Source organism: Anopheles funestus, chromosome 3RL (genome assembly GCF_943734845.2).
Source record: "Anopheles funestus chromosome 3RL, idAnoFuneDA-416_04, whole genome shotgun sequence".
Taxonomy (NCBI): Eukaryota; Metazoa; Arthropoda; class Insecta; order Diptera; family Culicidae; genus Anopheles; species Anopheles funestus.
In genome coordinates, this window is record NC_064599.1 from 50,072,565 (window position 1) to 50,085,939 (window position 13,375).

General features: G+C 43.3%; 1 protein-coding gene and 1 pseudogene across 1 annotated transcript; one reads left to right on the forward strand and one right to left on the reverse strand.

The window, feature by feature from the left end:
• Positions 1-193: 193 nt before the first annotated feature.
• Positions 194-2,062, reverse strand: LOC125769478 (uncharacterized). Its single transcript, XM_049438211.1, has 2 exons — positions 1,742-2,062; positions 194-1,003 (listed from the first exon to the last, which is right to left on the reverse strand). Exons 1-2 carry the CDS (start codon positions 2,060-2,062, stop codon positions 194-196), a joined length of 1,131 nt encoding a protein of 376 aa, XP_049294168.1.
• A 5,364-nt stretch (positions 2,063-7,426) lies between these two features.
• On the forward strand, positions 7,427-11,678 carry LOC125769479 (uncharacterized; annotated as a pseudogene).
• The last annotated feature ends 1,697 nt before the right edge of the window (positions 11,679-13,375 follow it).

Genomic DNA, 13,375 nt, shown 5'->3' on the forward strand with positions numbered 1-13,375 from the left:
TTTTTCTAGCCCTATTTATAAGTTTTTTCATGAGTGTTCCTATCGTGAGAGACCATCTCACTACTCACTATTTTCTCACTACTCACTTGACGAAACTAGCTTTCGTCAAATGGCCCTCTTGACGTCTACGCGTCAACATACTCCCCCCCATGACAGAACGTCATAAAGAAAACAAAACAAGTTACACGTGCTACTAAGCAGACGGCTTCGCAACAGGTAACAGACAAATTTTAGTTACTGGACGCGTAATTATACCTTTCGCCGTTTTCAGCTTCACTACACGCGTAAGCTGATCCTCTCCGGGATGTATTTCGACAATGCGTGCGAGGGGCCATCGGGTGATGGGAAGCGAATCGTCCACTAGGATGACCAGTCTGCCAGGTACTATCTCACTACGATTCACCACCTTGTTATCCTTCTGCATCTCCTGCAGATATTCTGTTGCCCAATGCTTCCAGAAGCGTTGAACAAGCAATTGCCAGCTCTGCAATTCGTCTAACGTGTAGGCCTTCAAGCGGGTGTAGTCGGGAACAGGCACCGCATGCATCGACGTGCCAATAAGGAAGTGCGCAGGAGTAAGCGCCGCCAGATCATTCGGGTCATCCGTCAGCGGCAACAAAGGACGCGAGTTCATTGCCGCTTCTATCTGCTGCAGAATGGTGCAGTACCCTTCATACGACAGCCTCGAACTGCCTAGGTGCCGATAGAGATGTCGTTTGGCCGTCTTTACCGCGGCTTCCCACAATCCACCGAAATGTGGGGCCTTAGGTGGGGTAAAGTGCCAAGTGATACCCAAGTCGGAACATTTGGATGCGATGACGTTTTGTAGCTGTTCGTTCTGAAACAATTCAAACAGTTCATTAAGTTCGTGTGCTGCACCCTCAAAGTTTTTCCCATTATCCGAGTGTATATCAGATGGTAATCCGCGCCGGGATGTAAACCGATGCAAAGCGGCCAAGAATCCTGCAGTGGTGAGATCGCCAACCAGCTCCAGGTGAACCGCCTTGGTTGAAAAGCACACGAACACACACAAGTAACATTTAGTGGCAGCAGCTCTCTTGTGTGTTGGTTTGAGGTAAAACGGCCCGGCGTAGTCCACTCCGGTTACGGAGAACGGCCGGCTTGGGGTGATGCGTTGGTACGGGAGTTGTCCCGTTTGTTGTTGCGTAAGCGACGGATCTTGTCGTATGCAACGAAAACAATTCCTTACTATTCCTTTCACTAGACGTCGTCCGTCGAGTGGCCAATACTCCTCTCGTATCTGGGAAAGCAATAGTCTTCCCCCGCCATGCATAAGCTTTTCGTGGTAGTGGACTGCGATGAGATGAGCTAGCTTATGGTTCTTGGGGAGCACGATGGGATGCTTAGACTGGTAAGGAAGCTGTGCAAGCTTCAAACGCCCTCCCACTCGTACTATTCCTTCTTCGTCGAGAAATGGATTCAACCGTCTTAGAGGTGAGTGTTTTCCCACGGTTTCTCCTATTTTCAGTAGTCGGATTTCCGATGAAAACTCGTCTTGCTGCGCCAGTTTGCATAGTACGATTTTCGCTGCTTCGATGAACTTGGGTGTAATCGACAATGCAGCGGAGGTAAACGGTGCTGACGGTTGCGTACGTATCTTGTGTTTTGTGTTGTGTATAAAACGTGTGCAGTATGCGATTATGCGTAACAATTTGGTATATGACGACGACAAATTGAACCAAGGGTGAATGGTATGTATATTGGCGACTGCAGCACTCACCTGACGAGTTTCCATATCCGTTTCAGTAGCCAGTGATGGATTCGAAATAGGCCAGTTAGAGGCAGGTAAAGCCAACCAATCGGGACCACAACGCCACATCGAACTTTTCAGCATCTCAGCTGCGGACATCCCTCGGGACACCAGGTCTGCAGGATTCGATGTACCGGGAATGTGCTTCCATTGTCGGGGATGCGAATAATTCTGGATCTCAGCAACACGATTCGCCACGAATGTTTTCCAGGTGTTGGGTGGAGACGCAATCCAGTTTAGCGTCACAGTTGAATCCGACCAGAAAACCGATTCGGTCGCATCGATTTTCATCGCCCGTCGAACACGATGATGCAGATGTACTGCTAGCACGGCTGCGCAAAGCTCCAATCTCGGTAACGTAACACGTTTCAGTGGAGCCACCCGAGATTTCGACGCGAGCAGAGTCACTCGTACCTGTGCCTGCTGGTCCTCACAACGAGCGTAAATACAGGCACCATATGCAACCTCTGACGCGTCTGCAAATATATGGAACTGTATTTCAGAGTTAGGTAAAAGCACATAACGTTCACTTTTGAAGTCAGCCAAATCCTTCCAGTCGTCAGTAACCGATTTCCATTTGTTGCAGATATGTGCAGGAACCGGATCATCCCACCCGATTTTCTGCAGCCACAACTCCTGCATCAGCAGTTTCGCGCGTATGATGACTGGAGCGATCAACCCAAGAGGATCAAACATTCGAGCAATGTTTGATAATATGGACCGCATGGTGATGCTGGTGGTTTCCATTGTTACCGTCGACTCGAAACACAAAACGTCGAGTTCGGGCTTCCAAGCGATGCCAAGTGCCTTTACCGTCTCGTTCGGCGCAAACTGCAGCGATGACTGTGTGCCGATGTGTTCCACTGGTAAACCGGTAAGCACGTCCAAACAGTTGGATGTCCACTTTCTGAGCTCAAACCCTCCCTTGGATAGCAACTCAGATAGCTGCTGACGAAGCTTGCGAGCTTCATCCACGCTGTTGGCTCCACCAATGAAGTCGTCAACGTAGAAATTGTGTTTCAGCGCAGGTGTAGCAAGTGGATAATCAGCACCTTCATCTTCCGCCAGCTGCAACAATGTACGAGTGGCCAAGAACGATGATGGAGACAAACCATATGTCACAGTATTCAACTCGTACAATTCAATCGGCGAATGCGGTGAGAAGCGGAAGAAGAGGCGAACCAATTTTCGATCATCGGGATGCAAAATGACTTGCCGATACATTTTTGCAATATCAGCTACAACAGCGATCTTGTAGGTACGAAAACGAAGAATGATGTCGATGAGTTCATCCTGAATTATGGGTCCAACCCGTAAAGCTTCATTCAGTGAATGTCCAGTCGACGTTTTAGCTGAGCCATCAAACACAACTCTAACCTTTGTAGTGGTACTTGATGCATTAAAAACTGGATGGTGTGGTAAATAATAAGCAGCTGTATCGTCACATTCAGTGCTTATACGAGACATGTGCCCCAGTTCCAAATACTCCTTCATGAACGTTTGATATGATTCTCGAAGTGCAGGATCGCGTTCCAATCTCCGCTCAAGAAGCTCGAAACGACGGATGGCCTGTAATCTAGAAAGGCCGAGCTTTTGATCGAAGTCAGGCTGCTTTGGTAGGCGTACAATATATCTGCCGGTGTCGTCACGTTTGGTAGTGGTCTTGTAAAGGGTTTCACAATACCGTTCATCCGGTGAGTATGCGTCATTCACCGTTAAATCTTCTAATTGCCAAAATCGTTGTAGCGACTCCTCCAAAGATGCCATACAGACGACCCTATACGAAGCGTTGGAAACGGTTTTAGGTGCAGAACTTCCAACGGACGTTGCGCCGCTCACTACCCAACCAAAGACACTATTTATCATGACGGGTAGATGAGGTGCTGGATGGAACTGAGATGCATTCTCGAAAACTGTATGGTAATGACGAGCGCCAAGAATGATGTCAACGGGGGCAGCTTTATCGAACAACGGATCTGCTAAAGCGAAACCAGGTGGTATGGTCCAATCGTTGCGGTCAATATCGCGCGTCGGAATATTCGCAATCAAATTGTCTACGATCAACAACTCGGTGTTCACCGTAAACGAACTGGATCTAGAGACAATCTGGGCGTGTACGGATTCACGTACTGTTTTTGTAGATTGCCCAGCTCCAACAATAGTAATGTTCACATTACTTTTCTTTAAACGTAGCCGATGAGCGAGTCGATCGCTTATTAGATTCGGCTGCGATGCGCTGTCCAACAGCGCTCGCGCAGGATGAGCTATTCCGAAATCATCAATAATGTTGATCAACGCAGTTTGGAGTAAGACCTGCTCGGGTGCTTGCTGCAAAGCTGCTGCAAAAGTGCGTTGTGCGTTGTTGGTGGCTGTGTGATCTCTAGTGGTGTCGGGTGTGTGGTGCGGAAGTGCAGTAGTACTAGTGGTGTTGTGTACGTAGTGCAATTTCGTGTGGTGTGCCGCATTACAGTAACGGCATTTGTGCGGCGATGGGCAATCACGAGCCCTGTGATTCTCTCGCAGACAATTCAAACATAAACGCGCGGACATGGTAAAACGGTGACGCTCCTTCGGGTCCATCCCTTCGAATTGCGGGCATTTAAAAAGATAGTGCGCGGATTTGCATAACGTACAATTTGGCGTTTCATTTGATGTCGAAGCAAAACTGGCTTGGCGTGAAAAGGACATTCTCGGTGAGTGACTCAGGTCATGAACCTGTGACGTATGACGGTTGTTTACTAACAACGTCTCCAATACACGCATACGACGGTGAAGGAACGAAATTAAACTATCGTAACTCGGATCGGCGTTATTTGATGCGTGCTCTTCCCAATCGCGTAAGGTGATTATTGGGAGTTTAGTGCATAACAGATGCTCAAGAATGCTACCCCAAGTGTCCGTGTCTTCTCCCAAGTGCTGTAGAATCTTTTTATGCCGCTCAAATTCATCCACAAGATGGTGCAGTGTTGAAACGCTTTCCTTCTGGGCAGCAGGAATGGCAAACATTGCTTGCAAATGGCGTTTTCGCAGCAAATACTCGTTTGAGTATCGCTCGGTTAGCGTGTTCCATGCTAACTCATAATTAGCTGCACTTATGGTGATAGATTCTATCACTTGAGCCGCTTCACCTTTAACCGCGGCGCGCAAATAATGGAACTTTTGTATTGCCGGCAAATCTATGTTTGCGTGTATCAGGCACTCAAAGGTATCGCGGAATGTCAACCATTGCATATAATCTCCCGTGAATTCGGGCAGTGCAATAGTGGGTAGTTTGATGCCCTTTAACGGATTCAATCCGGTGCTCGTTTGTGGGATCGGAACTTGTTCTGATGGTAACTTAATCTGTAACTGCGATTGTACGTAGATCAGCCTATTCTCGAAATTCTCCCTTAGAGCAGCATTTTGCGCTATTTCTTCTGCAGTGGCAGCAGAATCTTCCAAACCTTGCTGAACACTTTCTAGATCAAGGCATAGCTTCTCGAACCTTTTTACACGTATTTCCACCTCTGCTTGGTCCCGTTCAGGAACGAAATCCTCCAAAAACTTCTCGTACCGCGAAAGAGACACCAACAAAATTGTCCGTCGGGACGCCAAGACAACGGGTTGCACGGGCATTGCGTAAGTGACTATGAGTGCGTGGGATTGACAGTGTTTTGCGTGCGGCGGCAAAATCAGCTGTGCGTTTCACAAAATCACGACGAATGTGATACGAAAGCAGGAAACGATGTTACGGTAACGGTGTGATGATCGAACTTCGCGATTACAAACCAGGAGCAAGTACCATCCTGGTCACGGCACCATGAACAGCTTCGCGAAATTTCGGATCGATTTTTTGTTGCGATATTTACCAAACAGGTTGTAGTTTTTCGAGGTTCCAAAATGTAAGAGGATTTATTCCATTTTTCTAGCCCTATTTATAAGTTTTTTCATGAGTGTTCCTATCGTGAGAGACCATCTCACTACTCACTATTTTCTCACTACTCACTTGACGAAACTAGCTTTCGTCAAATGGCCCTCTTGACGTCTACGCGTCAACAGCACTTTTTGTTAAATAAACGAGAATTAAATATTTAAACATAACAAAAAATAAGCAATCATTTATCCGGTGTTTTGACGAGTATTGTTTTCTTTTTGTATCATTGTGAAAACAGCATGTTGAAAAGTCAGAACCCATTTACTACAATTTGATCCTTGCAGTAAATTGGAAACCCATTCATTGTTTCAGTGCAAAAATATATATTTAGATATTATGGAAGCTTCTGGAAGCGGTAGTAATACCACCAAGAAAAAATGTTACGCGTCTACCGCCTGGAAGCTTAAAAAGAAGGTGGAAGATCGTTTTGTGTGTAACATCGATAATATAAATGGTTGTCGGTATGAACAGACACGATACGAGGGAGGAAATTTTATACGCCATTTTCGACTTTGTCATGAGGAGCTAGCGCGGATTCATGGATTTTTCGACAAGGAAAACGATCCATCAAAACGAAAAAAGTCAGTGTCGAAGCGTTATGTGGCAATCGACCACGAAACCATGTTTCGGTCTAGCGTGGAGCTTGCGACTGTTAATAACCTCCCATACAACTGCTTTGAATGGCCTGCATTCAGGAGGGTTTGGGGAGCGTGTTGTGATGCCCTAGGAATCACCATAAATCGAGACAACATAAAAACACACGTCCGTGCGGTAGTTTCGAGAGTAGTGGATTGGCTCGCCAACGAGATGCGTGAAAAGATTATGTTTGAAAGTGGATTCTGTGGTACGTTACAACAGGCATGTACTGAGTGTTAACGCCCAATACGAGCAGAATGGAGAAATGGTGTGTCGTACTCTGGGTAAAAAAGTCGATTTCTAAAACGATGAGATTATACTGTTGTTCCATAATCGTGTATTGTTACTGTCTTTATTTAAATTTTGCAGCAATGCTAGAAGTTAACGAAAGCCAGACCGCCAAATTCCTTAAGAATAGAATAATCGTCATATTGAATCGTTACAATCTAAGGTTGGAACAAATACTATCAATAACTACTGATAATGGGGCAAATATGCTGGCTGCTGCCAAACAATTGCAACAGCAGTTTGTAATTGTTCAGTCACAGTTGGGGAATGGAACAACTGACGATGATAATACCACAGCAGAAGACCATTTCATGGAAGCCCTAATATCAGAGCTAATCGAACAATTTTCTATCATCCGTTGCGCCATCCATGCTCTGCAGCTTGCCTTGAATGATGTTGTTAGTAATGATGACACATTTATGTAAAAACGAAAAATGTTAGTTGGGGGAAGACCACAGGATCACCCTGTATCGAAGGAGCGCAGAAAGAACCCCGACAGGGTATAAAAGGGGATCATTCGCAAAGGAACAGGAAGAACGAAAAAGGTTGTGAAATAAAGTTGGTTGCTCCCGTAAATTCGTCCAGCGACTTTGTACCTTTTTCCTCTTTTTACATTTATAAAATCGCTTACTTACATTGTCAAGCAATGCAAAAAAGTGAAATACAATCACTTTTTCGAGTACCACAAGGAAAAACGTCCTCCTATGTGGTCGCCCACACGCTGGGGTGGAAAATATAAGATGGTGCGGTTTATCTGCAAACGCGAGCAGTTTTTCTATGCACTTGGAGAACAGTACCCTGAACTAGGTAATTTTTAATAAAAATCATTTTGTTAATTTGTAAATAAAAGTATTTTATTTTTTTCCTACCCAGTTATCGATGGCGAGTCATGGAGCATAATTAAAGAATATGAGGAGGCCTTCAGACCATTTGACACAGTCGCAAAGCTGATGCAATCTCAACATCAGCCATTTTCAGAGTTTTACATGCAATGGCTAAATGGTATCCGTGAACTGACACAGCTCAAAAACAATCGGTTCGTGCAACTACTGTCAAACGGATTGATGAACCGATTGAAAATGTTGTAGGGAAACCAATTATTTCAATCCGCGCTGTACTTGGATCCGCGATTTCATTTCTTGGACTCACAAGTACTCACTTACGAGGAAAAACAAACAACACAGGTAATTTATGTAAGAGGTTCTACACTTGTTATGTGTCGAAAAATATAATTCGTTTAGATCCGCTACCCTCATGGCATTCTTCATGGCAAGACAGCATCGTTTCATTGCATTGTTTTCCATATTATTCTAATTGTTAAAATAAATACAATAGTTCAGTATTTGTTCCTTCTAACAGTGCAACAAGTTTACAATCGAGTCCACCAAAGATTCACTATTATGTGGACTTATAAAGTTATTCAAGGGACTTGAGAATTTTAGCGCCCTTTCGCGATTTCCTCTGAGGCGAGGTTAGATACTTGTAGAATCCGGTCTTGTAGATTCCTGGTCGTGTATACATATATAGTAGTGTTCCGATTATCTGGGGTCGCATCAGCAACAATTCCACAAATACAAAAATTATAAGATCGGAATAGAAACAGGACTATATGTACTGTAACACACGGTACTGTACATCCTTCCCAGTTCCCAATACACAGCTCCCAATAATGAAATAGTCTTAGGAACAATACTTTGAATGAACGCCATGTCAACAGCTAAACAGAACGTTAAAAAAGTAACACTATATTCAAATCTACATTTTTCTGCAGGAGTATTTGATTCGCATTTGGGAGAGAATTGTTTCACTCCGCTCGACTACATCTAGTGAGCCAGTGCCAGATACATCTATGAATGAATCATCAACGTCAACAGTAAGCGATATGGACGATTTCCTCACCGACATGTACGGTGGTACGCTGATTACGCCGACGAACTCGTCAATATCCCTAGACAATATCCGTCAGCAGATTAAAATGTTGGAGATCGAACCTCGGCAGCCGCACACTTGTGACGTGTGGAAGCATTGGTTGGCTAGAAAAACAACGCATCCGGAGCTTTTTGCTGTGGCTATGGTGATTCTCTCAGCGCCTTCGAACCAAGCATCAGTCGAAACAGCGTTCAGCGCTTTAGCTCTTGTGCTGACGAGCCATCGAACAGGTATGGCCGATGATCTGTTTTAGGATACGCTTTTGGTAAAGCTTAACCAGTCCATCGTTGAAAAAATAATGCCAAACCTGTATCCATGGAAGGACTTCAAATAATATGTTAATTGCGTCTAATAATATGAACTAATTTAGCTAATTTGAGTATCAGCGATTTTCATGAATTTTTTTTATTATTTTTTTTATTCATAAGGAACGGCCTGGCCGTATTGCTTTTTCATGAATTATGATGTTCAAAATTTAGGGATTTTTCAGATGCTTAATTATGTTTAACCGTTAATTTTCTACTATAAGTTTCTTATGAATACCAATTTAAATATCTAGTTATTATGAATTGGTTCATCAAATATGTTTAAGAATTATTATGTTTATGAATTGTTACGGCTATGTTCTGTACTACAGTTAAAATGTTATTTTGTTCGTTTATAATAAAGATATATGAACTAGAAACACATCATATGCTTTCCTCATTGTCTGTCAAAAGTTGGGGCCAGTAAAATCAAACCTGTAATGTAATCAAAACTGTTATTAATATTAAAATAATAATTAAATTATATTATTAATATTTTTTCAAGATATTACTATTTTGATTGCCACATTAAATAAATGAAATGAAAATTTCTACTTATTCTAAGGCCGAAACTACCGTTGTCGGTCAGGCCCGGCCTTAGCTACAATTGGGGCTTGGCTTTCTGTGACTTTTAAGTTGCCCACATCAGGATAGTTAGTCCTGCGTAAGTTGAGCTCGGTTTATTCGAGTAAAATCCACTTCTCAATCAACATTGAAATGAATTGCAGTTTAAATTCCAAATTTTATCTTAATTGTCTGTAAATTGCAACCAGCAGCAGTGCGTGCAGCCACCGAAAAAAAGATCAGCATACACATTGTAACGATGCCAAAAAGTTCAAACATCTCCAAAATTAAAAAAATAATTTCAACGTCGCGCTGCTGCTGTGCCACCTTCTTCTCGATCGCTTAGCAGTAGCTGCTAATCAAACGCTTACTTCGGCTGAACCAGCAAATAGAATAACCGCATATGTATAGTATAACGCCGCATATGTCCTGTGACTATCGTGATGATCACCGGCAGTAAAAGTCATGACAAAGTGAGTGACCAAGAGAGAGTTGGTTGCAAAAATGTCAACAGCCTGGTCAAACGTCTCACCGATCATGAACGTTTCACCTATGATCATCGCAGTTGTGTACGTGAGTTGTCGTAGTTCAGTTTTCAGTCATGATTGTTGACGACAATAACAGAACATTTTGCTCACAGTGAGAAAAAGTCATGACAACATGAGAGACCTAGAGTTGATTACTTGACGGTTTCCAATCATGTCACACAACTAACTCACTATGTGATTATCACTTGTGATGGTCGCAATAGAATACGTTACGCTGACATGGATTTTGTTTCAGTCACGATTTTTTGCGATATTGATAGTGACATTTTGCAGCACTGATCAAACCACCGGAGCGAACTTGTCGAATTTCTACGTTCCGAGTCACATCGAGACAAAACAACAGAATGGTGCTATGAGCGCGGAATAAAATGGAGTTTTTCACCACCTTCTTCCCCACATTTTGGCGGACTATGGGAAGCAGCCGTCAAATTAATGAAGCACCACCTAATACGTGTAGTAGGATCTGCGAAACTAACATTTGAAAATATGGCTACGTTATTGGTCGAAGTAGAAGCGTGTCTGAACTCTAGACCACTAACACAACTGTCAGATGATCCAAATGATGTAGAAGCATTAACTCCGGGACATTTTCTTATAGGGTGCAATTTGAAAACGTTACCAGATGTTAACTTAGAAGAGATTAATGTTAATCGTTTAAACCATGGGAGGCAGGTTCAACACTACATGCAAAACATATGGCGTAGGTGGCACTTAGAATATTTACAATAATTGCAAAGAAAGACAAAGTGGAACAAGGCACCGATGAAAATAAACCCAGGAATGTTAGTAGTGGTCCAAGAAGATAATCTTCCAGTATCTAGATGGCCTTTAGCGAGGATTCAAGAGGTCCACCCAGGGAAGGACAACATAGTACGTGTTGTGACAGTGAATTTCGGAAACAACAAGATAGGTCGCAGAACAGTCACAAAAATCGCAAATTTTACCGGTATTCGATTAAGTTAATCATCATTACATTACATATTAGCTATAGGAATGGAAAAACTTTGTTTTTGGTGGCCGGGAAATGTTAGTTGAGAATTATAGCAAGCTTATTTCGAGAAATCCTAACCAAGGTTACAAAAGAGTTAAGATAGGTAGGAAACATTACCGTCGAATTCGGAAGTTTCGAGTAGGATCGGAAGAGCTTTCATAGTGCGTGCGATCGGTTAGCTACGATAGTGGAAGAATTAATATAAGGAATCTAAAAACGAACCCCATCGATCGAAGACGTTTAAATTGAGCTACCGAAAGGGAATTGGTCCCAACATTGTGGAATTAACGCGTCGTATGGACACGGTTCCAGCCACCGGTACAACAATACAGTCGAGCAGACTATCCCGATTCTGAACCAGAGTCAACTTTACGCTTGTCAAGCAAATCTAAGAGATTTGCCTACGTTCTCCGGACGGCCGGAAGAATGGGCAACGTTTGTGTCCAATTTTGAAAGAACGACGACAATGTACGGCTACACTGACGAGGAAAACATCGAACGCCTGTCAAAGGCTTTGCGTGGTAACGCGCGAGAGCTGGTTGGACTGAGACTAACGTCCAACGATCTTCCTTAGGTTATGAACGTGTTACGTCGCCATTTTGGACGCCCTGAAATCATTGTAAATTGTCTGATCCGAAAGTTTCGTCAGCTTCCTTCGCCAAAGCTTGAGCGAATTAATTCTTTGGTAGACTTTGGCAACGCTGTGCAGGAGATGGCTGCAGTAATTTCAGCTCACGGTATGTACGGATACGCGTATAATTAGACCAACACATTTCATCGTCCAGTTGTGCTTTGTATCTGCTCCGGCTTTGCTGTTTTTCGTGATCAGGACAGTCTATGTGGTTAGCATTCATTGCTTAAAAGAACTCTTGGTGCACTTAACGAACTTAATTGCCTGGATCGACTTTAGTTTGTTGTGACGACGCGTATTTTGTTCGCATTGTGTTTGCTACATTAAGGCCGCTCTAAGTGTCATTACGATTGCCGGTTGTGTTTGGATTTGGCTTCTCACTTGCGAGATAGCTTCTTTATTCGAACTAGTGAAGGATGACATTTTGACCTCTATTGAATCATCGATCTCATCATTGAAATCTTTCGTTATGAGAGAGCTTAAATCGGAGTCTGCTGCTCTCTCTGACAAATTGGCTCCGTTATCTCATCTGTCGGAACATCCTGCACCTAAACTGATCACAACTACAACTACTGCAAATACTACAAACACGGCTCATCGCGATTTCATGGACACGTATACACCATTGCCACCGGCGCTATTTACCACCACACGCACTTCACTATAAAACACGATGGATAATGGAAACGATACTTGCTTACTAATAATGGGCTGTTGTCTTCCCAATCGACATCAATACACCATCAGGATAAGCGCAAGTTACCCATCACCAACACAATGGCTCTCGGTTTCACAGCTTAACAAGCGCACTAGCACTGATCCTCACAATAAAGCATGGCTTTATTTCACCAACGTTAAGCCTAACGTGTGTGGGTTACATCTATGATAGCCACCAATGATGTAGTAGTCCATCGGCTTACAAAACGTGGTGCTAACCTTGAAAAGATGTCTTTTATCTCTTTCAAGGTTGGTATACCATTATCACTGAAAGACACTGTGTTATCAACGATTGATTGGACACTACCTTTAACGGTCCGTGAGTTTGTTGTCGATCTTCGGAAAGGGTGCTGTTTGATCCTTCGTCACTACCTGGGTCCATTATTAACCTTCACGGAGATCCTGTTGGACCTGTTGCTGCTACTGTTCTGAATACTGTTGATACCGTTACTCTTGCGTCAAGCTTAGTGCGTCAGTGCCCAATTAAACCAATACATTCACCAAGCACCCCATCGCAGTCATCGGAGCTCCTAAAATCGCTACTGCCGGATTTTTTGGACTCACCACCTCAAGCCAATTTATGGTTTATTACCAAAATGTACGTGGGATGCGAACTAAACATGTCAACTTGCAGCTTTCATCGGAAGAAAATGATTACGATATCATCGCTTTGACTGAGACTTGGCTAAATGATTCCTTTTCTTCCAACCTGTATTTTGATTGCGAAGCCTACAACGTTTTCCGATGTGATCGAAGTGTCCAAAATAGTAATTGCTCACGTGGTGGTGGTGTGCTTCTTGCTTGCGCCTCTCGTTTTTGCTCAGTGCTTATACCAATTATTCACCCCTCGCTGGAAACGTTATGGATGCGTGTATCACTAGCCGGATGCCGTTTTTTCATCGGTGTTATATATGTACCATCATTGATGCGTTATAATCATTCGTACCTTGCTGAGATTTCTATGTGCATAAGTGATGTGATAGCGATGATGGATCCTGAAGATTACCTCTTACTGCTGGGTGACTTTAATCAAACGGATATTGTCTGGATACCAACGGGTTCTAACAATAATATTGATGTTA

Excerpts from the sequence above, each read along its gene's own strand:
- LOC125769478 (XM_049438211.1), bottom strand. The coding sequence starts at position 2,062 with ATGAAAATCGATGCGACCGAATCGGTTTTCTGGTCGGATTCAACTGTG. Across the intron at positions 1,004-1,741 it reads CGGATATGGAAACTCGTCAG|GCGGTTCACCTGGAGCTGGT; the intron begins GTGAGTGCTGCA and ends TTTTCAACCAAG.